At 37.8% G+C, this 27,744-nt stretch overlaps 1 protein-coding gene across 4 annotated transcripts in view; it reads right to left on the bottom strand.

Moving 5' to 3' along the window:
- AFF2 (ALF transcription elongation factor 2) overlaps positions 1-27,744 on the bottom strand; it is a 389,617-nt gene that overhangs the window by 159,321 nt on the left and 202,552 nt on the right. For all 4 annotated transcript variants that reach the window (XM_074200828.1, XM_074200829.1, XM_074200830.1 and 1 more), the window contains one exon: positions 21,866-21,910. In XM_074200828.1, coding sequence (XP_074056929.1) covers positions 21,866-21,910 — 45 coding nt within the window. The remainder of the gene's footprint in view (positions 1-21,865; positions 21,911-27,744) is intronic.

Genomic DNA, 27,744 nt, shown 5'->3' with positions numbered 1-27,744 from the left:
TGAATCTAAGCACAAAGAACCATGAACTTGAATAACCCTTTATCCCCATAAACTAGGCATGCTTCTGGACAGATGACAGCAGAAATTCTTATCCCTGAAACCACATATCCCACCAGCAAAGTCTTTTCTCTGGGGGGACATAACAATGATTCTAACAAGTGTTTTCAGCTTTTGAAGCAAATCTAATTCTGTCACATAACAATGAGGTAAAGTCTTAATGCTGGAGTACTGAAGGTTTCTCTATACAGACCACTGTACAAGGCTTAGTACAAAGCATGCAAACTGGGGCCTCAAGGAGTAGAATGAACTGCCCATGAACATGTGGCAAGTATCAAAGACAAGATAAGAACTCATGTTTTCTGATTTTATACTAGATCTTCATAAAATGTGAGCAACAGAAAGAACATGGACAAATTATAAGGTTACATAAACTGGTTTATTCAGGAAATACTTTGCTCTACAATCATCAGAAGCCAAAAATCCCCAAGAGAAGGATAAAAAGAAGCTATTTGTTTGTTAGGGACTGGGGGAAGTATGTTAAATGTTATTTGTTTACTTTTTGAATAACTGAATTTTCTGCAAAGCAAAACTAAGTACTTTCAGGTTGCACATCTATTACATACTTTTCCTTTTATATCTACAATCAAAAGAGGTAAAGCTAAATAATTCACTGCAATTCTGCCAATTCAATATTTATAATCATTTGGATGGATTATCACATACTCCCAAATTGTAGCAACTAGGTGGTCCTGTAGTGGATAGTGTGCTGGGCCTGGAGTCAGGAAGACTCATCTTCCCAAACTCAAATTTAGTCTCAGAACATGTGTAACCCTGGGCAAGTAACTAAATTCTGTCTGCCTCAGTTTCCTCATCTGAAAATGACATGGAGAAGGAAATTTCAAACCACTACAGTATCTGTGGCAAAATCCAAGATCAGGTCACAGAGAGTCAGATATGGCTAAAATGACTAAACAAAAATAATGCAAGGTAATGTGAAAAGGGAACACATAATATCAACTAATAGATGAGAGAAGATTCTAGTCTGACATTTGATACCCCCCCACTACCTCATTTCACATCATTTCCCTCTGGGTATTCTGTGTTCTTGCTACCTAGACTGCTTCCTGATCTAATTCTTCATCCTCCTGTCTTCTGCATCATCCTCTGCCTGCCATGCCTTTAATGTCCTTGCACTTAATTGGCTTTTGTTAAAATTTTTCTTGTTCTCCCAGACTCAGTGCAGGGGCCTTAAAATGACTTTTTGATTCTTCTCTACAGCTGAACCATTGTCAACTACTCCAAATTTGGGTCTCTATGCATACCACACTCTATTTTCTTACCTCTGTAATCTTTACATGTCTTCACCCCAATCCCTAGGAAATGTAAGTTTCCCAAGGGTAGAGACCATTATATTTTTCATCCTTGCTTTTCTGGTGCTTGGCACAGAGTAAGCATATGGACCTAAATAAATACATATTTGCTTAACGGGAGTAGGATGTTATGGATTTGAAAGGCGTGTTTCCTCCTTGGAACCATGAGGACAACTATGCTAAAAGAAATAATATTTCCATAATGTGCTCCTCTCTCTCTCTCTCTCTCTCTCTCTCTTTTTAATTCAGTAGAACCATAATATGCTGAAAGAATTAAGGGAATCCCATCATTTACACAGTAGCAGAAGCTGAAAATATTGCATTACCACAAGATTGGGATGTTTTTCTGGCCAAATTGTATGAGAGGAATACATTTTCAGCTTCATTTAAGTCTCTCTATTTTTTTTAATTATAATGTCTTCAAATGACAAGCCTAGACCCATGAGCCCAAGCATGACAAACTAAGATGGAGTTGGAAGGAATATAACATCCTGGAATGGACACTATTAGCATAGAGTTTTTACAATCCTTTCCTTTCCTCAAGTGTAATAGAGTTTTATGTCAATGCATTGTATAATATGCCCAAATGCAGAAACCTAATAATACATATACCACTCTCATCTCTGTTTATTGCCATTTACAATTACATTAATCTCAGCCTTGTAGTTTACATACTGTAGAGACTAAATACTTCATGCTCTAATCCTGTTGTATCAGGGTAACCCAAGGACTGTGCAGCTGTTGACATTTTTTCCTGTTTGCAGTGTTACTTGTATGTATGAATGTATTGCTGTAATCACTGAGGGTTTCTGCTGAAATAAGGTTCAGCCTAGCAAGGTCCATGCTGACCAAGTCAACAAACCATTAGGAGATAAATCCTTTGGATTTGCCAAAGAGTGGAGAAGAGATGGAAGAGAAAAGGGGATGGGGAGGAGGTTGTGAACTTAAAAAAAATTTGCTAATTTTATTTCAACCTAATTGGTTATCTTGGTAATCCTAAACATTTGATTTTATGTGTACAAATTTATTCTAGAAATGATGAATAGGCTTCACTGAACTGCTAAATCGCCACAAGCTATCCATCACAATCCAAAAAAATTGAAAAATCCCTAGTGAGCAGTAATTCTGCAACCATTTGGTTTTTCCTTCTCAATCTAGGAATTTGCATTGAAGCTATTGGTATGACTTGGGGAAAGAGTTTAGTCAATCTCCAGTGACTCAATCATTTCAACAAATCTTGGGAGAACTCATTGCAGGAGGGGAAAAGAAAAAGCAGGTGAGATTCTTCTTTCCTCCATGAATGGTTAGTGTTCCTTATTATACTTGTGTGAGTCTCAGAGGAAAGCCAAGAATTCAGGAAGCATTGCAAATTGAAAATATTCTTGCAAAGGAAGACATTTCTGGTTATGAAAAGGGGTGAAATACTAGTTAGGGATTGAGATAAGAAGCAACATGGGGTGATGGATAGACATTGGACCTTGGGAGCAGGAAAAACATACTGGCTGTAATACTGAGGCAAATTATTTAACCTTTTGAGGAACTGGACAAGTATCTACAATAGACGTTGCAGAGGTGCATATCAAAACTAAAAGAAGATTCTTTGTGGAGTTCTCCATACCAATGAAATTACAAGTCTAGTTCCTATCCATTTAATACAGAGAGGCAGATCCAATTCGCTTGGTATAATTCAGAGCTCAATAGCTTTAATTTATAAACTTGAGTGTACCTGTTACCCAGGCTCAAATTCTCATTTGACTGGTTTTCAGAGCATCTTAACACTTCATAGTAGCTGGAGAAAGGTGTTGGAATTTCATCTAAGAGTAAGAGCTAGGGGCAGCTAGGTGGCATACTGGATAAAGCACCGGCCTTGGAGTCAGGAGTACCTGGGTTCAAATCTGGTCTCAGACACTTAATAATTACCTAGCTGTGTGGCCTTGGGCAAGCCACTTAACCTCATTTGCCTTGCAAAAAACGTAAAAAAATGAGTAAGAGGTAGAGGAAATCCTCTTCTGACTCTGTTCTGAAGAAGGGAAGAAGGAAGTACCATGTTTAAAGAAGAAAAGTCAATCTGTGCAAATGGGTGGAGCCTTCAGTACTTTCTTAGTCATTTTTCATTATTTGATGAGGAACAAACTCTCAAGCATCAAGACATTTTATATAATTGTTAACAATAAGTATAATAAGCAGGGAGACCTACATTCATGTCATGGGATAACTGCAAAGTCAAACACAAAAAAACCAGAAAGGACCACATGGAAGGTTCTCCCAGCAATTATAGCTCAGGCAAATTACACATTCTATATATCTGCAGTTAGCACTCTACCTCATCCACAATGAAAGCCCTATGCTGTAGCTGTCAATTAGCCTCATTTTAGGGACGTTAGTGCACAGATCCTGAAACTTAACAAGTTCTGCATTAGACAAAGATAAAGTCAGAATTCTGATTTCTGCTCCTAAGTCTTGACCTTAACTATGATAGAGTATGCAGACTTCTAGTCAAAAGTATGGATGCTTATATTTTATCAATTTGTATTTGATACCAGAGATGCAAAATAACGAAGTCCACAATGAAAGAAATAGAATTGGAAGGGGCTTTTGTAACAGAAAGTAGATTGTTTGTGAAGATCCAGAATCCTAAGGGACAGATTCCTCTGTGTGTGTGTGTGTGTGTGTGTGTGTATGTATGTATACGTGAGTGTATGTTCACAGGATAACAGAATATGAAGTAGGAAAAATAGACCACTGATGCCTTGTTGCTAGAGATGAGAATTGGTCCAGTCATTCTGGAAATCAATTTGGAATTATGCCCTTGGATTACAAAACTGGGAGCACTCTGATTCAGCAACACCACTACTAGGCCTATATTCCAAAGAAATCAATAAAAAAGGAAAAGGACCCATATATCCTATTAAAATATTTATATAATCTTTTTTATATAGTAGTAAAGAACTGAAAACAAAGAATGTTCTCATCAGCTGAGGAATGGTTGAACAAAACCTGGTATAGGAATGTGATGAAATACTACAGGACTATGAAACATGAAATGGATGATTTCAGAGAAATCTGGCAAGACTTATATGAACCAATGCAAATTGAAGTTAGCAGAACCAGGAGTAACCTTTGTAATATAACAGTCATACCATAAAAATAGTCTAATGACCAACCATGATTCAAAAGGACCAAAGATGAAGAATACTACTCATCTCCTAATAGCGAAGCAACATATGTAGAATAAGACATTCACATCTGGACTTGGACAATGTGAGGATTTGTCAACTACGCATATTTTGTTCCAAGGCTTTTTGTTTTTCTTCTTTTCTCTTCCCAGTGGAGGAAGGAAGAAGTGAGAAGGAAAGAAAACAAATGCTTGTACTTGAAAACAATGAAAATAAATCAATCTTATATGACTATGAGAGAAAAAGGATACTAGTATCTCTACTGTTAATACTATCTCTAGTTAGGGACTGTACTGTGCTAAATACGTTTGTGTGGTAGGAAAGAACTGGAAATAAAGTAAGTACGTGCCTGACAATTGGAAATCGCTGAACAAACTACGTTTTATACATCTTGAAACATTACTGTGGGATAAGAGCTAATGAGTATGAAAAGTTTATAGAAAGATGGTTTGGAGCATTTTGGAATGACACAGAATGAACTAAGCAGACCCAGGAATATAACATATGCTATTTCTGCAATAATGCAGATAAAAAAAGATTACAAAAGCCAAGCTGAACATGGAGTAATTACCCTGATCAACATTGGCTCTGGATACTCCTTTTGGTAGAGAGATAGGCAGCTATGTGTCTGAATGTTGTACACTGCCATGTGTTATTGTATTATTTATTTGGGTTGGTTTGACTTAAATGTTTTTCTTTGTTAAAAGAAAAGGAGGGCTCATTCATTGGGTGGGAGGTGAGGGTGGGGACAGAATACAGCCAAAAATGACTAGTGTAACGGCAAAAGGCACAGATAAAACTTATTGTTGTAAAAGAAAAATCTATGGCTTACCTACCAGTTGACTAATAAGGAGATGCCAATAGGATCAGAAGAATCTGCTGTCTGCTGTCATTTAGGCTATAATTGAATTAAGGTGCATTAGCCTGTCTGTGAATTAATTTCTCTTTTAAGCATGAAGCTTTTCAAGGTGAGCAGAGCTAAGTTTCTGTGAAATTCCCAAGAGAAATGTGCTGTGGAATTCCAAAGGCATTATTGATTACTCCAATTTCTATTTTTTTTTAAAAAAATCTAGACTGGATTCATAAACAGATGATTTGTGAGCTGCAAGAAAACCCAAGCTAACCAAAGTTATAGGTTTGCTAACAATGAGGCAGGTCTAACTAACTTCATTAATATATTAGGAGAATGGTATGGAAAGAGAATACTTGATTTCAGCATGGTGTTTGACAAAGTCTCTCATGTTCTCCATGGAAAAACCTGGCCTGGAAGGTAGCAGGTGGGCCCAAAACAGTTGAAAACTATATCCCAAGGGTGTTTTATGGATAAATATTAACCTGAAGACAAGTCTTTGGTGTCACAGTGTAAAGTTTACATCTGTGGTCCTGTCCTGCACCACATTTTTTTTTAGGTTTTTGCAAGGCAAATGGGGTTAAGTGGGCTTGCCCAAGACCACACAGCTAGGTAATTATTAAGTGTCTGAGGCCGGATTTGAATTCAGGTCCTCCTGACTCCAGGGCCAGTGCTCTATCCACTGCGCCACCTAGCCGCCCCTGCTCGACATTTTTTTTTGATGACTTGGAAGAAGAATGGATGCCATATTTGTAGATAATGGAGAATGGAAGAAGTGGCTGAGATGGGATGTAGTCTCAGTTTAATTGGTGCTGCTCTGAACATGACTGATAGGGTATCTAATGCTAGGAGCCACAAAGTAAAAGAAGCACTGCATTCTGGACTTCCTCTACCATGTCTCTGAGTAGGGTACCTTTGTCTTACTTTCCCTCAAACCACTTTTCAGCTTTGTTTTAGGTGCTGTCTTTACCAATTGGAATGTAAGCTCCTTGAGGGCAGGGACTGCCTTTGTATTTGTTTTCTCAATGCTTAGTGCAATACCTAACGCAGAGTAAGCTCTACGTGCCAGTCGACTGACTGTTGACTGGCTTTGAAAAACTCATTTAGATCTGGAAGCAGAGTTAAAATGGAAGAACAAAAGGGAGAAGTAGAGCTTAGCAACCCCACCGTAAATGAAACAAATCAGACTACATTTTACACCTATATCCTAGGACTACATCCTAAGGAGTGCATACACCAAAGAAAAAAAATCATAGAAACTACTACTAATTTCATTGAGAGTAATGACAACAATGAGGGAACATATCAACATATTGGGGATGGAACCAAAACAGTACTTAGAAGAAACTTTATATCTCTAAATACATTCATCATTTAAAGAGAGAAAGAGTACATCCATGATTTGGGCACATAAACTAAACCTATAGCAGGTTTACATCAGCATGACCAAGTCAATCAGGAAACAGGATGGAAACCATGTATATGTGTATATAGGCTGGCAGAGAAGATAGGAGATATGGGTTTCAAATCTTGCTTCTATTTCATTATTCTCAGCCTTAGTGTCCCGTTCTGCAAAATGGAGATAATATTACCCATACCACCTCCCTGGTAAGGTTCAAGAAGTTTCAATAAGATAAAGTAGGGAAATTATTTTGCAAACTTTAAAGCAATAAATGAATGCCAGGGATTGTGATGATGATGAAGAAGATGATTATGGTTACATTAACTGGGATGTTTACCTTGGAGGGCAAAATAGGAATAGAGGGAGTCGTCATTATCTTCAAATACCTGAAGGACTATCAAGGGAAAGGAGTAGTAGATTTGTTTTGTATTTATCCTGAGGATACAACTAAATGGCTCAAAGTTATAGGGAAACAGATTTAGATTACCTATAAAGATGAACCTCCTAAAGCAGCTAGGTGAATAGAACACTGGTACTGAAGTCAGGAGGACCAGAGTTCAAATCCATCCTCAGGCAACTAACTTAACCCTGATTGCTTCAACAACAACAAAAAAATTAACCTTCTAACACAGTTGTACAACAATGAATTTTAACAACTTATTTTTTAATTTTTATTGATTACCATTTCTAAATATATGTCTTTTCCCCTTCCTCTCCAGTAAGCTACTCCAGAAAAACATGCATGCAAAAAGGCAGCAATTACCTAACAGTTTTCTCTTGATAATACCTAAGTGATTCTGGCCCTCTGGTGAACTGGGTACATTTCCATATATTACCTTACTAAGTGCCTTACTTTACATTTTCACACTTATATCCTAGGAAGACCAGGCAGAATCATCAGCAAGGCCAAGAGAGAGGAAGAGAGAAATGATTGGGCTTTGGATTAGAAACTAATAGAGCAGGAGGCCTCAATCTTTTTTGTACCATGGACTCCAAGGGCAGTCTGCTGAAATCTATATAGAGAATACTATTTTTAAATGTATGAAATGAAATACATTGGATTTCAAAAGAAACCAATAACAGTGAAATTCATATAACAAAACATTAAAAAATAAACAAGTTCATAGGCATATCATCTTAAACCCCTTTATTTTCCTGGATAACATAAATTTTATTTCTAAGGAAACAAGGTGGAGACATACTCCAAAATCAAATATAAACTCCTCTGCTTGGTTTTTAAATTCTTCCTCAACTGTGCCCTTCCTACATTTCCAGTCTTTTTAGATTTTTCTCCCCTTTACATATTCTATAAGCCAACCACAGCAGCATATCTCAGACATGGCATTTCATCTCTGATGTCAATACCTGTTTACTGGCTATGTCCCATGTCTAAATGGCCCTGCCCTACCACCTTGGTCTTCTAATTTCCTTGGTTTTCTTCGAGACAGTCTCTGCAGGAAGCCTTTCCTAGTACCTTTAAAGACTCACAGATTACCTTTTATCTACTCTCTCTCTCTCTCTCTCTCTCTCTCTCTCTATATATATATATATATATATATATATATATACACACACATACATATACATATGTGTATATATACATATATATGTATATATATATATATATATATATATATATATCTTGCATGTGCCTCTTGACATATTGTCAACCCTATTAGAATGGGAACTCTTGAGGGAAAAGACTATTTTGCTTTTCCTTGGACTACTTCCTGTGCTCAAAATATATGGGCACATAATAAATGCTTAAAAAATGTTTCTTGATTTGATTTAACCTGACCCATTGAGGGAATGTGACCTTGGTTTGGTCACAAAATAGCAATGGTGAATAAGGATTATTGTGCTTATCTCTATCCGTCTGCCCTGAGTAAGAGGAAGAGAGAATGCCCATTGGAGGGTATAATGAGAGATATCAGGGGGGAAATTTTTTAAAAATTTGAGGCTATTGGATTTAAAAAATATATTATTGATCAGGATTTCCCAAGGTCATAATAGAGTAGGCTATGAGACAAATCAACCAATTAGGAGTGGGTTTTAAGAATAAATGAGGTGGGGCAGCTAGGTGGCAATGGATAGAGCACTGGCCCTGGAGTCAGGAATACCTGAGTTCAAATCTGACCTCAGACACTTAATAATTACCCTAGCTATGTGGCCTTGGGCAAGCCACTTAACCCCATTTGCCTTGCAAAAACCTAAAAAAAAAAAGAATAAATGATGCATTTTAATGAGGTTTGGGCTGATTTCAGTACCAAACAAAGAAACAAATCAATATCATGCATCTACGAAAAACTATAACCAAAGTATATTCTCTCAAGTTTTGGGAGAGCTAGTTCGTAGCCCAAGTCCATGCTGGAGTTCTCATTCCAATCACCTAAGTCTGTAAACCCGAGCCACAGTGCTCAAGAGCTAATAAAGCACAATGAAGATGCTCAGTACTTGAGCAGAAGGCATTTCTTCAAGAAACTTTACCCCTGGTTTTCTGATTTCTCCAATTCTACTTAAAGATGAGGAAACAAGAAACAAAGAAAAAAAAAACGTTCATCCAATCTGAATCCTCTTTAGTTTAAGTCGGGCATGGTTCTTGCTTTATCAGGACCTCTTCTCCCTTCTCTAAATGGGCTCTTGCAATGGGAGAGTTAGAGGAGTATTTTCTCGGTGCCATTTTCATCTGGCAAATCGATTGCTTTGGGTAATTTTCTGGTTTTGTTATGACCTTTGTTGGGAGCCTCTATTGGGAATGAGCCAATATAACATATCAGACATTGAAAGTCAGCAATAACTCAGTTTGGAAATTATAATGAAGGGGGAAAGAAGACAACTCAAAGAAACTCTTTTCTTATGACAAAGATGGTATAAGCATGGGAAACCGAGAAAATTAGAACATTTCTATTCATTTATGTAATTGGGATCTTCTCATTCTCTCTATTACAGTAAGTGACATATGGCCAAGCTTTCATCAGTCACTATCTTGTTTCAAATGAACATGCCAACTGACAACAATAATAGGAGTAATATTAAATATGGACATGGTGGTGGTATTTAATAATATCCCCACAATTGGCGATGTGAAAAATTGGCATTCAAAATGGTGTTCGAACAACATTCAGAGAACTACGCAATGAAGCAATTATGATATTTTACATTCCTATAGCAAAGTACTCTCAAATAGATCATCTACTTGAATACCCCTGACTATGAAAATGCTCTTTCTGAGGTCTCCTATGACACAGGTAAATTGCCTGAACTGATAGTAACAAAAAAGAAGCAATGATTAAATGATTGATGTCATTTACACAAATGGTCCTTGTAAAGGTCCTCTGGTTCCAGGGGCTGAGATGCATGGCCCTGAAAGCTTTTTCTCACATAATTTACTCTGGCTCTTTCAAATGGAGCTGTTACATGATCAGGAGAGGCCTAATTTCCAGGGCCTTGCCAAATAGTCCAGTCCAGGAGCTGAGCAGCATGAATAAGAGAACAGTTTTTTCAATACTATCTCGAATGCCTATATACGCAGAGTTGCGTTTTGTGCAGTCTTCAGCAAAGCTAAAGAAACATCAAAACCACAATTCAAATATTATGATAGTAACTCCATATAAGCTCAACAGCAGTCAAACCAACAAAATGAACTTTTAAAAGGAGAATTCTGAAGTGTCAGACGATAATAACAACCCCCATTCCTGTGGTATTTTAAGTCACACAAAAGCATGTTCCTTATTACATCCCTGTAAGAGAGACAGTAAACCTATTATTATCACCATTGTAGAGGTAAAGAAAATGAGATTCAGGGATATGACCTGTCCAGGATCCCATAGTTACTGTCAGTGGGAAGATTCGAATACAAGTCTTGCGGATTTCAAGTTGGCCACCCTGACCCTTTACCTGTCTATTAACATAAGCTCTTGGGATAATGGAGTTAAAAGAGCTTAGAAGGACTCATTCTTTTTTTCTTTGAACTTATTATGAACTTAAGCAACTATCTATTAGAAAAGTCCTAATGACCATTAAGCACCATATACATCCTTCCAAAGGCAGCAAGGTGGTACTGCAGTGGATAGAGCTCTCAGCAGGGGGTCAGAAAGTCTGGTCTCAGACACTACTAGCTTTTGAACCCTGGGCAGGTTGCTTAACCCTATTTACCTCAGTTTTCTCATCTGTAAAATGAACTGAGGCAGGAAATGGCAAATCCCCACAGTATCTCTGCCAAATAAATCCAAAATTGGGTCACAGAGAGTTAGGTGCAACGGGAAAAAAATGACTGAACAACAACATCGCTCCAAATTTCGTCTTCATCTTCATCAATGTGCACACAATAAGGCATTAAGATGTTATAATCAGTGCGTATATAGTGTTTTTACATTTTGCTTTTCTCCTGTTAATATTTTATAATGTACATTTACCTGAGTCAATAGAGGCTAGGGCTTAGTCTGAATTTTGTAGTTCTACAGTGTTTCTTCATTCTAATAATAATTCAATCTAATTCAGTTTACTGATATAATTACAGAAAATAATGGGCAGATAATAGAAATACCTAGTTATTAACATAATAACCAAGTGCAAAAGATTCAATGTCATTTCCACATGAAATATGAGTTCCTTGAATGGATTAAAAACATAGCTGGCCATCAGTTGTGTGAAGACTGGCCATGTCCGGAGGTGGGGGGTGGCTTTAAAAGGCTAAAAATGACAAGTCCTGGAGACAGCTGAATAATTTGAAAGCTTGAGAACTTTGAAGCAGACAGAGATAACCCCATGGAACTTTACCAGAAGACAATGGGAGGGAAGAAATTTTCCTTAAATCTTCCACATACATTTATCAAGGTGTCTTATATTTGTCCAGTAAGAGTCTGAGGCACAGTTGAAAGATTTCAAGCAATTAAAAATATACCCTCGATGAAGACACAGCCATAGAGATGACTAGAATTCCAGAAAAACAGCAGCTCCATGGGTTTTATAGAAGAGAGCCAACAACAGATTAAAGCAGGGCTGGGGAACCTTTTTCCTGCCAAGGGTCATTTGGATATTTATAACATCATTTTTAGGCCATATAAAACTATCAACTTAAAAATTAGTCTGGGGGCAGCTAGGTGGCACAGTGGATAGATAGAGCACCTGGAGTCAAGAGGGATCCAAGTTCAAATCTGTCTCAGATACTTAATAATTGCCTAGCTGTGTGACCTTGGGCAAGTCACTTAAAAACTGCATTGCCTTAGATAAATAAAATTTCAAAAAAAATAAAAATTAGTCTGCTATATTTGATCAAACATTTAATTAATTCAATCCTAGAAAGCTCTTAGATTTATTGAATTTCAAGCCCCACCTGTGATTGCCATGGTAGTGCCAGATCAAATGATTTTGCAGGCTTTATATGCCCCAAAGGCTAGACATTCCTCATCCCTGGATTATAGGGAGAATTTGACTTTACAATTAACTACTGATTCAGCAGAGACACTGGACCTAAGGTGGCATCTGAGGATGCTATAAAAAAAAGAAGGGACATTGGGAAACTGAAATACAAGAGATATAAGTTGTGTATCTGTGGGAGAGTTTATGGAAGGAATGTTTTATATCTTTTATCTTAGCTATACAAGCTTAGTAAATGCTTTGATATGGTGCTAATTGTTTTTATTACCTATTAAGAACACCAGTGGGGACTTTTCAGATATGGTTTTCTAAGTACAGACCTATAGGTAACTCCTCAAACTCAAGTTGCAGTTGTGTTTCTGGGGGAGCCCAAGTAGCAAGTGAGAAATTCGAGGGTGGTTGGGGTAACTTTCAGAGGTGCCCCTACTCTGACTATTGGCTCACTGGTGTTGCTAATTGTACTGTTTTACAAGTATAGATAAAGAATGAAACAAAGTTCCAGAGGAATTTTTCTCCTAACTTTTTGTTCTTCATTTGCAAACCTAAGTTAAGGTATTAAAGCTATTCACTTTTTTTCCAAGCACAAACTGAAAATGTTCAAATGTTAAGATAGTTAAAATGCTTATTTGGTTATTGCATAATTAAGTCTTATCACTTAACTTTGCTAAAATCTCAAATAATGGAGTTATTGTACCAGATGATCTCTAAAAGGGCCCCTTAAGGTTTGGAAAATTTCATCTTAAAGTGATACTGAAATTAGAGTTGTTATTCTTAGGGTCAAATCGTGTGTGTGTGTGTGTGTGTGTGTGTGTGTAGGGATTGGGTGAAGTATGTGCAGGGATTGGTTGCACATGGGGCAAAAGCCAGACTGACCTTCTCCAACATTTTGCTATGTTCCTTATCCCACCACATTTTGTGTTCCATAGAAAATCAGTAGAAAATCATTGTAATGCTCAAAGAAACCCTGTATGTCTTTCAGATTTCATCATTCTCTACACTCAATGGGCTGAAAACAAGTATACAATTTTTATGTGGTTTACATTTGCAACCTCATTCATTCAGTTCAATAGAAATAATAAATCACCATCTTCACAGAAAATGGCAGGTTTATGAAAACCATAGTTATTTTTATAGCACACCTAAGATTATAAAGGGATTCATCTATCTATATGGCTACTTAGAAAAGGCTACTACCCTTCCTTCCTTGGGCTGCTAAATTACTTTTCTTTGACACCATCTCCTTCCTGCCTTACTCTGACATGTTCCCATGTGAGACAAGTTCATATGATTCACTGGGTCAGGAAACTTATTATTTACTTCCAAATTCACTGTAAATACTTATCTTCCACGTGAAGACATTCAAACTGCTTTACAGACCCCAAATAGGTCTCGAATTTCAATGAGTTATTTCACCAGTATAACAAGGGGCCAGCTAATGAGGGCCCACTCCCAGGAGCACATGGATGTTTGGTGAACCCACTTCATGGCATGTTGAATGGAGGGCTCTACATACCAATTCAGAGCATGGGCAATTATTCACTGACTACTGCAGATCTCCCTTACCATATTGGGAGGATAGACTTTTTGGTTATCTTTATAGGCTAGAACTAAGAATATATAGAAAAGATTTCCACAAGGGTAGCTCAGTCATCTTTTCTACATTGAAGTGAGGAGTGAAGGACTGCTGCAAACCCATGGATGAGGAAAGTATCATTTGTCTACTTTTCCTACCAGGGTCAACATGTAACTAGGAGCATACGACCCTCATTCTGTTCCTACTATATCTGGTCTTTCACATTCTAGACAGAATACTAGAGTTGAAACAGACCAGGCTTTGATCTTTTGGGCTTCAAAAGGTTGGGAGAGCAAGCCATCAGAAGTTCAATAGGGAGAAACCATACCAGAGTCTACAAACAACTCAGAGTCTACAGATAACCAATCTCTGTGAGGGGCAAAGCCCAAGAAACCTGCTTGATCCAGCATAGCTAAGAGAAAGACATGGCCCTATCCACTGGTTATAATACATTCTGCATTTTGGGCTTGGTAAGACCAATGTTTTGAAGAAAGTACTTTAGGTTTGGGTGAATGTACTCCCAAGAATGGAGGGAGGTCTCTTTGTATTTTGGTTCTTACTTTATCTTCTCAAGAAGTAGCCCTTTGTAATAGGTAAATGATTTTAATTGGCTAAATGAAATTGAGGCACTAATCAGTAGTGATTGACATTAGGAAGAACACACTGGAAAGTAAGTCCAAACAAGTGGCATTTGAGAAAATCTTCATAACTTTTCAGGGTTACCCCCAAGAATCTTGAGAGAGAGATGGAATCAATGGCCTTCTGGTACCCGACTCTGGTTGGGATAAGGACCCCTCAGAACTTAGAAAAGTCACACCTACATTTCCATATACATAATGAAATTTTGCATTTTTCTTTATGACAAATTTGTGTTTTGGAATAGACAAACCAATAATCAGGGAGAATAGAATAGGCTAGCTTCCTTATAAACTCATTGTATTACATGGTATGCTTACTTCATAAATGGCTACTACATATTAAATTCATGAGTACATTGAAACAGTGTGAGAAGAGACGAGGTAAGGTCAGTCTCACCTGCTGACAAATGTATAGTTTCCAGTGTCATTAGATAAAAGCTAGCCATTTAGTATAACAGAGGATATGGCAATTTAGTTTATATGCATGACTCCAGCAGAGTTAATGTTAACAATAATTAAAGATAAATTTAGAATTATTCTAGGAACAAGTATTCTATTACTATTTCTATAGACGTTAATCCTTCTCAAAACTTCAAGGAACTCTCATTTCATTAATGTGGGCACTCCCTCCATAGACACAAATCACAGTGCCTTAGTGATTTAGGAGACTGTCTGCATGAGTTAACATGGGTTAACGGCTAACAAATTCAACATCCTGTGGTCAAACTGTATATGGGTTATCTGCACTAAATTCAAACAACAGACATAGAGTCTGTCCCTAGGCTCATATTTGAAACTTTTCCAGTTAGGTAGGATTTTTCAGAGTTTGTAGTCAACAGGCATAGCCTTTGAGAGCTCAGGTTCGCCATGCCAGGATGAGGGAGCAAAGGATGCCAGCGGAGGCTTAAAGTCTACATTAGTCTGAAAGATTTTACGTTAGGCGAATTGCAGGAAACTTGGTTTGAAAGATTCCAATTGCAGTCTTAGTAATTTTTTTTTTCTGATTTAGGTGTTTAATCTTGCTCTTTGATCTGCATCTTTTTTTCTGAGTTTATTTGTTTGCTTTTTAAAAGATAGTAAACAAAGTATGTGATGGGTCTGTCATAACGTGGTAAGTTCCCGTCATGTGTTAAAAGCCTTAATGAAAAGATCAAACTATTAAGTAGAATTGCTATCACTTAGAATGTTGTAAATATAGAAATGTTATAGCCAATAAGGGGACTTAGCCATCAAGATATTTACCAACCTATTCCATATGGCAGAAGGAAATCTGTGAGCAGATACAGTTCAGCAAATCATGTTTCCTAATCCTTAGTTAGCAGCTTCCTGTTTTCCCCATAAACAGTGAATTGTATGTACAGATGTTTCATGGTAAAATTATCAACTCCTGAAGGTGCTTTACTAGGAAACACAATCTGTTCCATTGCAAAAAATAAGAGAAATGCAACTTCAATTATGTACCTGCAATTTTGACTGTATATAAGATGTTGAAATGATAGCTGCTGTTATTTTCAAATAAATACTTCATCGGAAACAGAAATTGGACAATATCCTCAGTGCTAGAGTTTATATTCTTACTATCTTAACTCTTCCACAGAAGAGTAGCTTAGAACCCACAAGAGTTGAGGAGTTCATTGATGCTATAACATTACAGTCTCAACCGGCATCTTCCTCTAATATGGCAGTGAGGAGGAGGCGCTCACAGACCTTTCCAAGCTTGAGGTCCATCGAGGGATTTAGTGTTAGTTGGTTTTGGACCAGGTTGGCTAAGTTTTGAGATGCTTAAATACCCTAGAGGATGTTTGGTTTTGGGGTTTGTGAAGGATCTGGAATTTGTGCTTGGAGGACTAACCTAGAATAACATCACAGACTGTTTTAAGTAACAAAGGCTATCACTAAGGCTAGAATTGTATCATCATTATAATCCTCCTCTTCCTCCCTTCCTGTTGTCACTTCTTTCTGCATCTCAGAAACAATTGGATTTCAATTAAAAATATATGTATTATATATATATATAATTTATATATATAATATATATATAGTTTTATGAAAATTTGACATATGATAGATACCTTACAGATCTCAAAGCACATGGCTCTATTATAATAAATTGGAATCAGGAGGATGGGAGTTCATGTCTAGCCTCTTGACACTTGCTAGTTCTGTGACCTTGGGCAAGTTACTTAACCTTGAATTCCTCTCAACCAGGGCCATCCCCAATTGTCCTGAATCATATCTGGCCACTGGACCCAGATGACTGGAGGAGAAAGTGATACTGGTGACTTAGCACAGCACTCCCTCACTCAAATCCAACTCATGTGCTTGGAATGGCATCACCTCCCAGATGTTGTGGTCTTCTTCAAAAATGAAGGACAAGGGTGGCTAGGTGGCGCAGTGGATAAAACACCGGCCCTGGAGCCAGGAGTACCTGGGTTCAAATCTGGTCCCAGACACTTAATAATTACCTAGCTGTGTGGCCTTGGGCAAGCCACTTAACCCCATTTGCCTTGCAAAAAAAAATAAAAACTAAAAAAAAAAGAAAATGAAGGACAAACATTATTATTATTTGAGTATATAGGAAAATAGACACAAAACAGTCAATCATGGTGGTGGTGGGGGAGATAAGGTGCTAGTAGCTAGGGGATTAGAGAAGACTTCACTAGTAGGTGGTATTTGGTCCTGATTGTCAGAGGTGAATTAACAGCTAATGTTTGATACTTATTACTGGTAATTAATATCATATGGCTATTTTAATTTAAGGATTTGGGCATGAGACTATTAACTTGAAGATTGGGGAGTTTTCAATGGGGAGTTAACATCTGAGGGCCCAAACCTGGCTTTGCTGCTTACTACCTGTTTGACCTTGGGTAAGTCACTTATCACTCTGAGCCTTATATGCAGAATGAGGGCATTGGATTAGATGATCTTGAAGGTCCTTCCAGCTCTAATGTAGGAAAAGTGGAAGGTTAGGCAGAATTTAAGGAATGGAAAGGAAGAGGGGTTATTGCTCAATCTAGGTATACTGAACACCAGGAAATTATCTGAATTAATTTGGTGAATGGGAATTTGGGATTTGTCTAAAAAAATACTTCAAATAAGCAGTCCATTGCCCAAAGCAGCATATAGATCATGTCAATTTTTCTAGGCACAGTTCTTATTGCAGTAGGATCAAATTGATAGAAACTTGAATGGAATAAGAAAATCAATAGGATGGAGATAATACTGGCCAAACAGGAAATAGCAAAGGTGTTTAAAAGAAGTTAGATTGTAGGAAAGGCTTTAAAAACTACACAATTTTAATTAACATGCAGCACTAGAAAAAACGTTGTCAGAGGAAAAAAAGAGATGACTGTGAATGTACTCACAAAGAGAAGACATATACTCTTAGAAAGCCTTGAAAGCTGTGTGGAGTCAGGAGGACAGGAGTTTGAATCCAGCCTCAGACTTGCCACTTACTAGCTGTGGGACCTTGGCCAAGTCCCTTAACCCTGATTGCCTCGCATCCAGGGCCATCTCCAGTCATCCTGATTCCTATTTGGCCACTGGACCTAGTTGATTCTGGAGGGGAAAGTGAGGCTGGGGACTTAGCACAGCCCCTTTATTCAAATCCAATTCATGAGCTTGTCATTGCATAGCCTCCCTAATGTCATAATCTTCTTTGATGATGAAGGACAAAAACATTATCATGATAGCTGTAAATCTCAAAGCACTTGGCAGTGTTTATATCATTTGAAAGATAAGGAAATGGAGTTTCTGACTTATTCATAGGCCTTTGACTATTAAACAGGAAGCTGACTCCATGGCATCTGAATTCTAGCTCTTTACTGTTTCCAAGATATCACAAGATACGTCTGCCATCCAGAAAATAAGGAGCAGTTGAATGATGGATGAGGTGGGGAGAGAAAATGAAGCCAGTCTCAACCTTATTATTTGAGATGGAAGTGATCAAAATAAATGAGTGAGCAGAATCAGAGACTCACATCTCAATAACTGCTGGCAATAGGGATGGCTAGGTGATGCAGCGAATAGAGTACCTGCCCTAGAGTCAGGAGAACCAAAGTTCAAATATGATCTCAGGCACTTAATAATGATGTAGCTGTGTGACCTTGGGTAAGTCACTTAACCCCATTGCCTTGCAAAAAAAATAATCACTGGCAATACAATACTGCAATACTGGCATCATTAGGACCTTTATCTGCCCAGGTACCAAACCACAGGAGCAAAGGTGTTCAGGACATATGCATCACTGGGAAAGCTTGAAAAACTAAGAACTAGACCAGAAATCCGGGCTGTAATCATGGTGAGCTCATTGCCACTCTCTGTGTGTGGGAAATAAATCTCAAACATCTAAGTCTTGAAAAGAGGGCACTAATTAGTGGTGTTGTCAGAAGGAAAATTCCATACAATCTACATTCTTTTTTAAACAAGTCCTTCCTTTCAATTCTCTTTCAAGTATGACAGAAGGACTTTTGTTATTTTTTTTCTCATGGGCTGCTATCTCTTATAAACATATTAGGATGACTTGTGCTTTTTCTTTGGGGTTATAAGTGATGTTTTGCCTCTGCAAGTAGCTAGTCCACTAGCTAGGATTCTGAAGCCCCATTGACAGGAGTTTCCCTAAACTTCATGACAATGCTGCCAAGTCCTTAGCTTTGGGCCCTCTTAAGGAGAGGATGCCAATTAAGACAAATTGGGTGATGTTTTGGGGATGCATCTAGAATGCTTTGAAGACTTCAGATGAGCCTGTGGAATTAATTTGAGCTCAGAACCCTAGAGAAAACATAGGAGACCAAGGTAACTTTCTAAAGGCCCTCTTTTTTTCAGTTTTACCTTTCATTGAGAAAATTAATTAAATGCCTAAAAAAGATCTGTTGCTGCTTAAATACCTTCACCCTATGGGAAGTAGGAAATGGATGAGTTCCCATGTGATATGCCCGATTACAGATTTTGACCCTAGAGATATAGAAGGAATCTGCGGATAGCCCATCTGTAATCCATACACCCTTAGGCCTAATCAAAGCAACATATCTCATCTACAGGCAACAAGAGTTGTCTCGCCAGTGACATGACATAGCATGACAGTGAGGAGAATGGTGAAGCATAGTGCCTTAGCCAAGGGAGTTGAAATGATGTGATCGTATATGTAATGTCAAGCAACTCCTATCGAGGAACATGCTACTTTAGCTAGCTAGCTAGAAGGCTGATTATGGAGTCAGGAAGGCATGTCTAGGCAAACTTAGGGAAATTTACTTCAGCTTCCAGGACTCAGATGACTGTGTGAGACTCTTAGGTAGAGTTAAACTACTGATCCACATCAATAGAAGGAGCCCCCAACCGAGGAAAATAGAACTTAGTACATACAGAAATATAAATATATATATATATATATATATATATTTACATGTATAACTTTATATCGGTTCATGAATGCTCTCATGCATTGTTCAACATAGACAAGCATGTGAACTATAGCTCTCTTTATATGATTATTACATTTTGGTATATGTATTTAATATGGAGAGGCAGCATAACATATTGCATAGTGCTGAATGTGGAGTCAAAAACCCTGAGTTCAGATCTTACCCCTGAAACATACTAGCTGGGTATGTGACTCTATGTGTCAGTGTCTTTTTTCTTAAATCAACCATATACGGTGAGATTCATTGGTAGAAGGACAGGTATTCTCCCAGGCTGTCAAAATCAGACACTTTATAATTTGACTATATCATACTTTATTTTTCTTTCTTAAGGATATAATTTCCCTGTCATCACATTCAGCTGAGATCAATGTATATAGCATGGAACCAAAGTAAAGACTAACAGACTGCCTTCTGTGGGAGGTGGGGGGAGGGAAGCAAGAATGGGGGAAAAGTTGTAAAACTCAAAATAAATAAAATCTTTCTTTAAAAAAAAATCAGATGCTTCACACATTGCCATATATAGTTAAGTATTTTGGAACTTCTAAAATGCTTCTCCACTGTCTTGCTGTGGTATGGAAGGGTAGCTGGGTATCTCCAGCCCCTAACATGGTACCTGGTTAATAGTAGGTGCTTGGTACATGACTGTTGACCAACTGGAGCAACCTGAGTCTGAAGAGTCTACGTTTGGAGGTTGTTCACCGTTGGAGGAATTTTTCGTTCCCATGCTAAGCCACTGCAAATACTAGGCCAAGAAGAGCCGTGATCTGCGTCAGGTCAAGGGGTGTGTCCCCATACTAGTCAAAATCAGAATGCTTTGAAGTATTAAAGAAATAGGTTTGGAATAAATGTAATAGTTACAAAAATCTAAGAGTGTAACCAAAAGAACTCTGTACTATGTTCTACTCCATGGCCTACCAGAGTTTACCAGTGTGACTTCATACGAGGTAGGCCATCTCAATTCGCTTGTAGAACAGGTCTGATGAAGTAAGAGGAGCTGGTATATATAGAAGAGCTTTGTAATTAATTGACAAGCGATCTCTAAAGGTGACACATACAATTTTGATGTCAACCACTCAATAATACTTTAAGCCCCACTACAACCTGCAGAGTATCACTCAGGAAATAGGATTTCCCCAATATTATGGAAGAGATGAATGCAGGTAAGGAACAACCTTAGCCTAAGATGCCAGAATAGGGTGCAATGGCTTCTTATTCCCTGATGCTAATTGTCTCAATTCACTGGATTTGTTTAGAGCTTAGTATTTTCCTTTCAGTGTCATTCCCTAGGGTTCAGGTAGGACATCATTTTTTCCAGAAAGGGTTAGAACCCATCTAAACTGGAGGAAAGCATCAGTCATTAAAAACAAGTAAAGAGCTAGGAAGAAATGAGCTTAAGACATTGCAAAAACTTAAAGTCTGGGTCAGAGCTTCCTAAAGGAGAGGTGGAACACCAGACTCTAATCAGGGACTAAAGGAAATGAAGAATGAAGTAGGAAATGAGCTTCTGTTAGGAGATGACAAAATGGAGGCTGTGATGAGAATGAAGAACAAAGAAAAAGTGGAAAGGAAGCCAAGCGTAAGCATCCTCCTAAAGGGAGTTGAAGCTGGATGGGAGTTGCCAAGCAGGATATTGCTGAAATAGACCAGCAATTATTTTAAGCGCTTAAAGCATAGAAATCTTCATTATCACATCATCATCATCATCTTTATTGTGGTGGTTGTTTTGAGATTGAGTCTCCTACTCCCACCCAGGCTGGAGATACAGCAATGATTCCAAGGTCCAACCCCACTAAGGATTGGCATGAAAGCTTGTGTGCTCCATTTTCAGTCTGGGCTAGTTCACGCCTTCTGTGGTGGCCTGGTGGACTGGGGACTCACCATACTTGTACCATACTTAATAGGACATCCAAAAAGTTTTACCTCAACTACAGTTCAGAGGATCCAGGCTCAAGCTTTGACCTTCTTTTAGCAGGCATTACAGGTATACCTCATCATGACTGGATAGACAGTTTTATTGTTTAGAAAAATAAATAACAAAAATAAAAGTTTAAACTCACCCTCAAAATTTCTTCCACACAGCTCGGATCATTAGAAATGTTGATCTGAAATAAACAGAAAAAAGCCCAATTTAGTTTTACTCCAACAAAAAATGTCTAGATCTTATTTATCATGTAGGAAAATGTTGAAAGAAAATAAAGCCAGGCATCAATACTTTTCTATGAAATACAAAATAATAATTTTCCACAGATGTTCAATTGTGTTAATTTAAGATAAAACATGGGGACCATGGTAGAGCAGAAAGGGTATAGACTGGGAAGCAGAAGACCTTGCTTCCAACAGCAGATTCCCCCCACCCAACCTGCTCTCCAGAGGTTCATTTTCCTCATCTGTAAGATGAGGTAGTCAGACTTGATTATCTCTCATTCTCTCATAACTCTGACAGTATATTATTCTGTGGTGTCAGGCCAGTCTAATATTAGAACATTTTATGGACAAACCATGCTCTCAATCACTCGAGTTTTAAAATCAATTTCCGAATATTAACATAAAGAACTCTGAGTCCAAATTGATCATTAGAAAGAAAATTGGAATTCTATTGGGTCAGATCCTTGATCCATCCAGCTCAATCTTCACGTCTGTGACATCAGTCAGTAAATATCTACTGAGTACCTACTCTATTTAAAGTCTTGTGGTGGATTCAAAGATGAATAAGGTTTGTGCTATGCCCCACCCTCAGGGAGCTTGTAAGCAATTTGGGGGGGGGGGATGTACTTTTAAGGAAAGGCAACATGGTGACCTGGAGAGAATATTGAACTTAGAATTGTGAAGACCTGGGTTCAAATTTCCCCTCCCCCACTTACTATTTCCGTGACTTTGACCTGGTGACACCCTCTCAAAGGCTCAGTTTCCTCAACTGTGAAATGAGGAATCTGGACTCAGTGATCTCTAAGGTCCAATATGACTCTAAAATCTATGATCCTATGATTTCTTCTATTTGAGTACTATAGGACACTAGGGATGACGATATCTCATAAGGGCATACCCACCATTAAGTGGTATTACACAAACATCCTTATGAAAGACAGGGGAAGCATGGGCCAGGAAATTCAAACCACTATCACCACCTAGACTACATCTCCCCATAGATCCTGATAAAGTCAAGGACCCTAAATTAAAGAGACTTCAGAGTCATTCCCTTAAACCACCAGATCTGCTTCCAGCACAGATCCCACAGACATTAAGAATAGAAATGATTGCGGAGAAGGGGGTCCACCTTCCTCATTACCACAAGCAATAACGGCTGACCAATTGCCACCAACAATCAGAGAGGCACAATAGCTTCAGGAAAGGCAGCTCTCCTGCACCTCAGCCCAACAGTCCTGCTTTCAGCCCAATCTTCACCATCATTATCATGAGGTATCAACTTCTATGCAGAAAGCACCAGACATCCCCACCCACTGGCACACAAATGGCAGTAGTGTACCTTGAGGGAGAGATGGGAGGTAGTAAGTAGTAGGGCAGACCTGGACAGTCATCTCCCCTCAAAAGCTTGATTGAGAAATGCATTATTAATTCATTTCTTCACTTATTTAACCACTTTGTCCTTCATTGTGCTTGGGAGGTAGGAGGGATCAGAGGGCACAGTTTAAAATAGTACAATAGCAATAACACTGGATTGGAAGGTTGGATAAAATGGCTTCTGAGGTGCTGCCCAACTGTAAACAAACCTGGTAGTAGTAGTACTAATAGTAGATGTTCAAGAAATATGTAGTGATTAAGTGACTGATAATTATCCAGAGAATTCCAAAACAGCTTAATTATACCATAGTGTCAAGATCCTTGCTCACTTGACTTTTATGAAAGAAATGGAAGAGATGTGGGTTTCAGTTTTCTTTTTCCTAGCTTCAGATTAGCCCGCACAGCAAGGAACCAACATGCCCAAGCAATGACCAGCTGATGGAAGCATGAGGTTCATAGAATGTAAAACTGGAAGCATGAGTTATCGTTCCTCACATGGGTTTGCCTATCTTTTTAGGAACCTTAAAGTGTTGCCACCAACACCTCTGGTTGGGAGCCAGACCACCCAGGGAGATAAGAGGTCTGATGATAAGTGTACAGCTTGTCAAATAGTCAGGACTCCCTGGTGATGGCAAGTGCCTTTCCATCATCAAATATTCAATTAATAATAAAGGACCTGGATAGGATGTTGTAATCATTTGGGAATTAATCAGTTTGGATTAAGTTTCTTGATGATTATGGAAATATAGGATTATCAAGGAGATGATAATTTTGGCAGTGAGACATGAGCAGCATATGATGTTAAATAGACAACATTTAGATTAATATAAAACATTGAAAGAATAATTATTACAACACAATTATTACAGAGAAGATCAATGTGAATTCTTGAGTATATGAGCTATTAATGAATTTCTAAAGGAGCATGGTTATTTCACAGAATTCATCTGGAAATCACGTTACTTGGAGTCATTTGCAAAGCACAAAGTAAAAATAAGCTATCTCATTTTATAAAACAAAGATTTGGTGGGGAAGAAAAAGAGTGGGAGAAAATTGTGGCACTTAAAATCTTATCAAAAAATGAATGTTGAAAAACTATCTTTGCATGTAGTTGGAAAAAGAATAAACTATAAAAAAAGAAAACAAAGACTTCTCAAAGTGAAGTAAGAAATTGGAAAGTTTACTGAATGATAGGATCATATTTTACAGTTGGGAGGGAACTTAGAAATTATTTGACCTAGTCCCCTCATTTATAAATAGGGAAACTAAAGAGAAATGACTGTTCAAGGCCCAGATACTAAATGACAAAGACAGGATGTAAATGATAGTCCTCAGACTCCAGATTCAACACTATGTCCTCCTCACTTTGTGGTCTAATGGTAACTAGGTCTTTGGGTTCAACCAAGAGGCTTCAGCGTCACCATGGCACTCTCAGGTCCAGCCATAACTTCCTCATTTCTCTAACACAATACTCACAAAACTGATACCTCGGTCGATTTTTAGCTAATTACAATGAATATTTTCCAGCACAAACTGTCATGTTTATCCAGTAAGTGAATTGATATCCCTAAACCTATAAGCTATGGCATGACTAAGATCATGGAAAAACAAATATTAGAACACTCAATTGCAACTCCAGTAAAAAATTCCAAATCTTGTGAATGATAATTTATAAAAGGAGAATCACATGCCATCCAGTCATATTTTACATAAATTTTGGGACCTCCTAATAAGCAGAAATATTTCAGGAAATGGATTGCTAAAAGCTTGAAAACTCAGTTCACATAAAGATCTTTTAAGCCTTGCTCCAATATTGCCATCTATACTGATGAAGTTATGATTGAAGAATAATTAATGTTTATAAAACACAGGTATAAGGTCTCAGATAATATAATTTCCAACAAAACAAAAATTTCACAATAGCCAAAAAGTCCTTGACATCTGGTATTTTTTGCCAAATTTTTAAATAAGAACAAATGGCCATAGATTCCATTCCAAACTATAGATATTAGTCATTCTATACTCTTACATATGAATCTTCATAACTTTAAGAATGATTAATCATGGAACTTGTAATATATAATGTGATAGGGGCAAAAAAGAGGATGGGAGGGGGGAAATCCACATATCTATAGTGCCTACTATGTGTCAGATGCTTTACAAATATCTCATCTGATCCTCCCAACAACCCTGATAGGTACGTGCTGTTATCATTTCCATTTTACAGTTGACGAAACTGAGACAAACAGTGGTTAAGTGACTTGTCCAAGGACTCACAGCTAGTGTCTGAAGATTCAAACTCAGTTCTTTCTAATTCTAAACCCAGTGCTCCATCTACTACATCACCTAGCATTTATTATATAAATATTCAATATCCATTATATTGCTGAAACAACCACATAAAAAGTACCCAAATCACTTACACCGAAAGAAAAATATGAATTTTTGAAACTTTATTTTATGCCCCCAAAGCACTTTTTAAAATAGCAACGAACTGGAAAAAATGTAGATGGCCAATGATTGGGGCCAAGTATTTATTAAATGCCTGTTTTGTGCCAGTTGGGTGGTGCTTCACTGGCTAGGGTGCAGGGCCTGGAGTAAAGAAGACATATATAGTTTATATCCTGCCTCAGGCACCTATTAACTGTGTGACCCTAGACAAGTCACTTAACCACCTATTTGTCTTAATCCACTGAAGAAGGAAAGGGCAAATCATTCTAATATCTTTGCCAAAAAAAGCCCCTCTTGAGTATTGTGTGTTACAGTCCACAGGTTCATGAAGAGTCGGATACAACTGAACAACATGTGCCACATACTCTGCTAAGTTGCTTTACAAATATTATCTCATTTGCTCATCACAACCATCTAGATGCTATTATTATTATAGGTGATGCTATCGTTATTACCATTTTTCAATTGAGGAAACTGAGGTGGGCAGCACTTAAATGACTTGTCCAGGATTATACAACCACCAATTGTCTGAGGCCTGATTTGAACTCAGGTATTCTTGACTCTAGTTCCAATGTTCTTTCCACTGAGCCCAAAATAATCAAGAAACATTTAATGAGCATTTTTCATGTGCCAAATTATGGTATATGCATGTGACAGAATAGTGCCACTCCATAAGAAATGATGATTACACAATACATAAAATAGGAAGACTTCTATGAAAACAAAGCATACAACTGAATACAACAACATAAATGGAAGCAACCAAAAATTCAAACTGGATGTTGTATATTTATAATGGCCATACTTTATAAGGGCATATAATGGCCCCATAAAAGAGATGAAAAAAAGGTACTTCTTTCCCTTCTTTAAGGAAGTAGGGAATTGTGGGTATAAGGTATTCCATATACTATAAGACTTAGTTGATTGGTTTCAATGAACTCTTTCCTCTTTTTTATTTTTCCTTTGTTATGAGGGATAGCCCTCCGTAGATAGGGAGAAGGAAGGATATACTTTGGATATGAAGGCAATATAAGGTATCAATATAAATGTCTATGAGGAAGGGGAGAGATACCCAGTTGGAGCTGTACTCTAAATATGAAATTTAGCCTACAAATGGGACAGGGAGAAAATTTAAGTACAATCAGTGCTGAGAAGGGTGCTGGTATAAAAAATATCAAACCAGGAGGCCGTGGAGCCCATTCACCCTTTGAGAGAAGAGCCAACATTCACATTAGGTCAATGTATTGGGCAGAGAATTGGTTGCAGTGGCTGAGCATTTCATCCCTTCTTCTTTTCTATTAATACTAAATGTAGAACCTGGAAAATAGAAGGCCTGTGGACTACCCTGTGTGCTTGTGTTTCCAACATTTCTGAGTGTGTCCATGGACTAAATAAAACTCTCTACTAGACTAGAGCCCAGACACAGTGCACATCAAAGAGAAAAGGGGTGGAGGGCTGTGTGTGTGTGTGACTGTGTGTTACAGATTCAGAGTAGAATTCCATCTGTGACTGAGCAACTAAACCCAATCTCTGGCTCCTAGAGAAGGTATGCTTGGCAATAGGCACTGAGATGTGCTACCAAGCTTGTTGCAAAACTCCCTGCAATGACAGAAGGTTCCATTTAATATTTAAACTCTCTAGGCCTCTGGGTCTTTATTTCCTGCCATTTCTATTAATTTCCATGCCTGTCTTTTGTATAGACCAAGTATCTCGTATAGTAAAAGTGTGAAAATAGTGATACCTAAATGAAAATCAAATCATTCAGTTTCTGAATGTGCCATATTGACCTGTAGTATCAAACATATAAAATGGCAATTCAGGAAGGAGAACATATTTGCATGTTGTAATTAAACAGAAAATATTTTACAAGTTTTCCACACACGATATTTTTGCTAATCCAGCCAGATGATCACAGGATATCATAGCAATTAATGCCAAAAGACAAACCAATTTCCTAGTGACCTAT

Source organism: Macrotis lagotis, chromosome X (assembly GCF_037893015.1).
Source record: "Macrotis lagotis isolate mMagLag1 chromosome X, bilby.v1.9.chrom.fasta, whole genome shotgun sequence".
Classification (NCBI taxonomy): Eukaryota; Metazoa; Chordata; class Mammalia; order Peramelemorphia; family Peramelidae; genus Macrotis; species Macrotis lagotis.
This window is presented reverse-complemented; position numbering and strand designations above follow the sequence as displayed.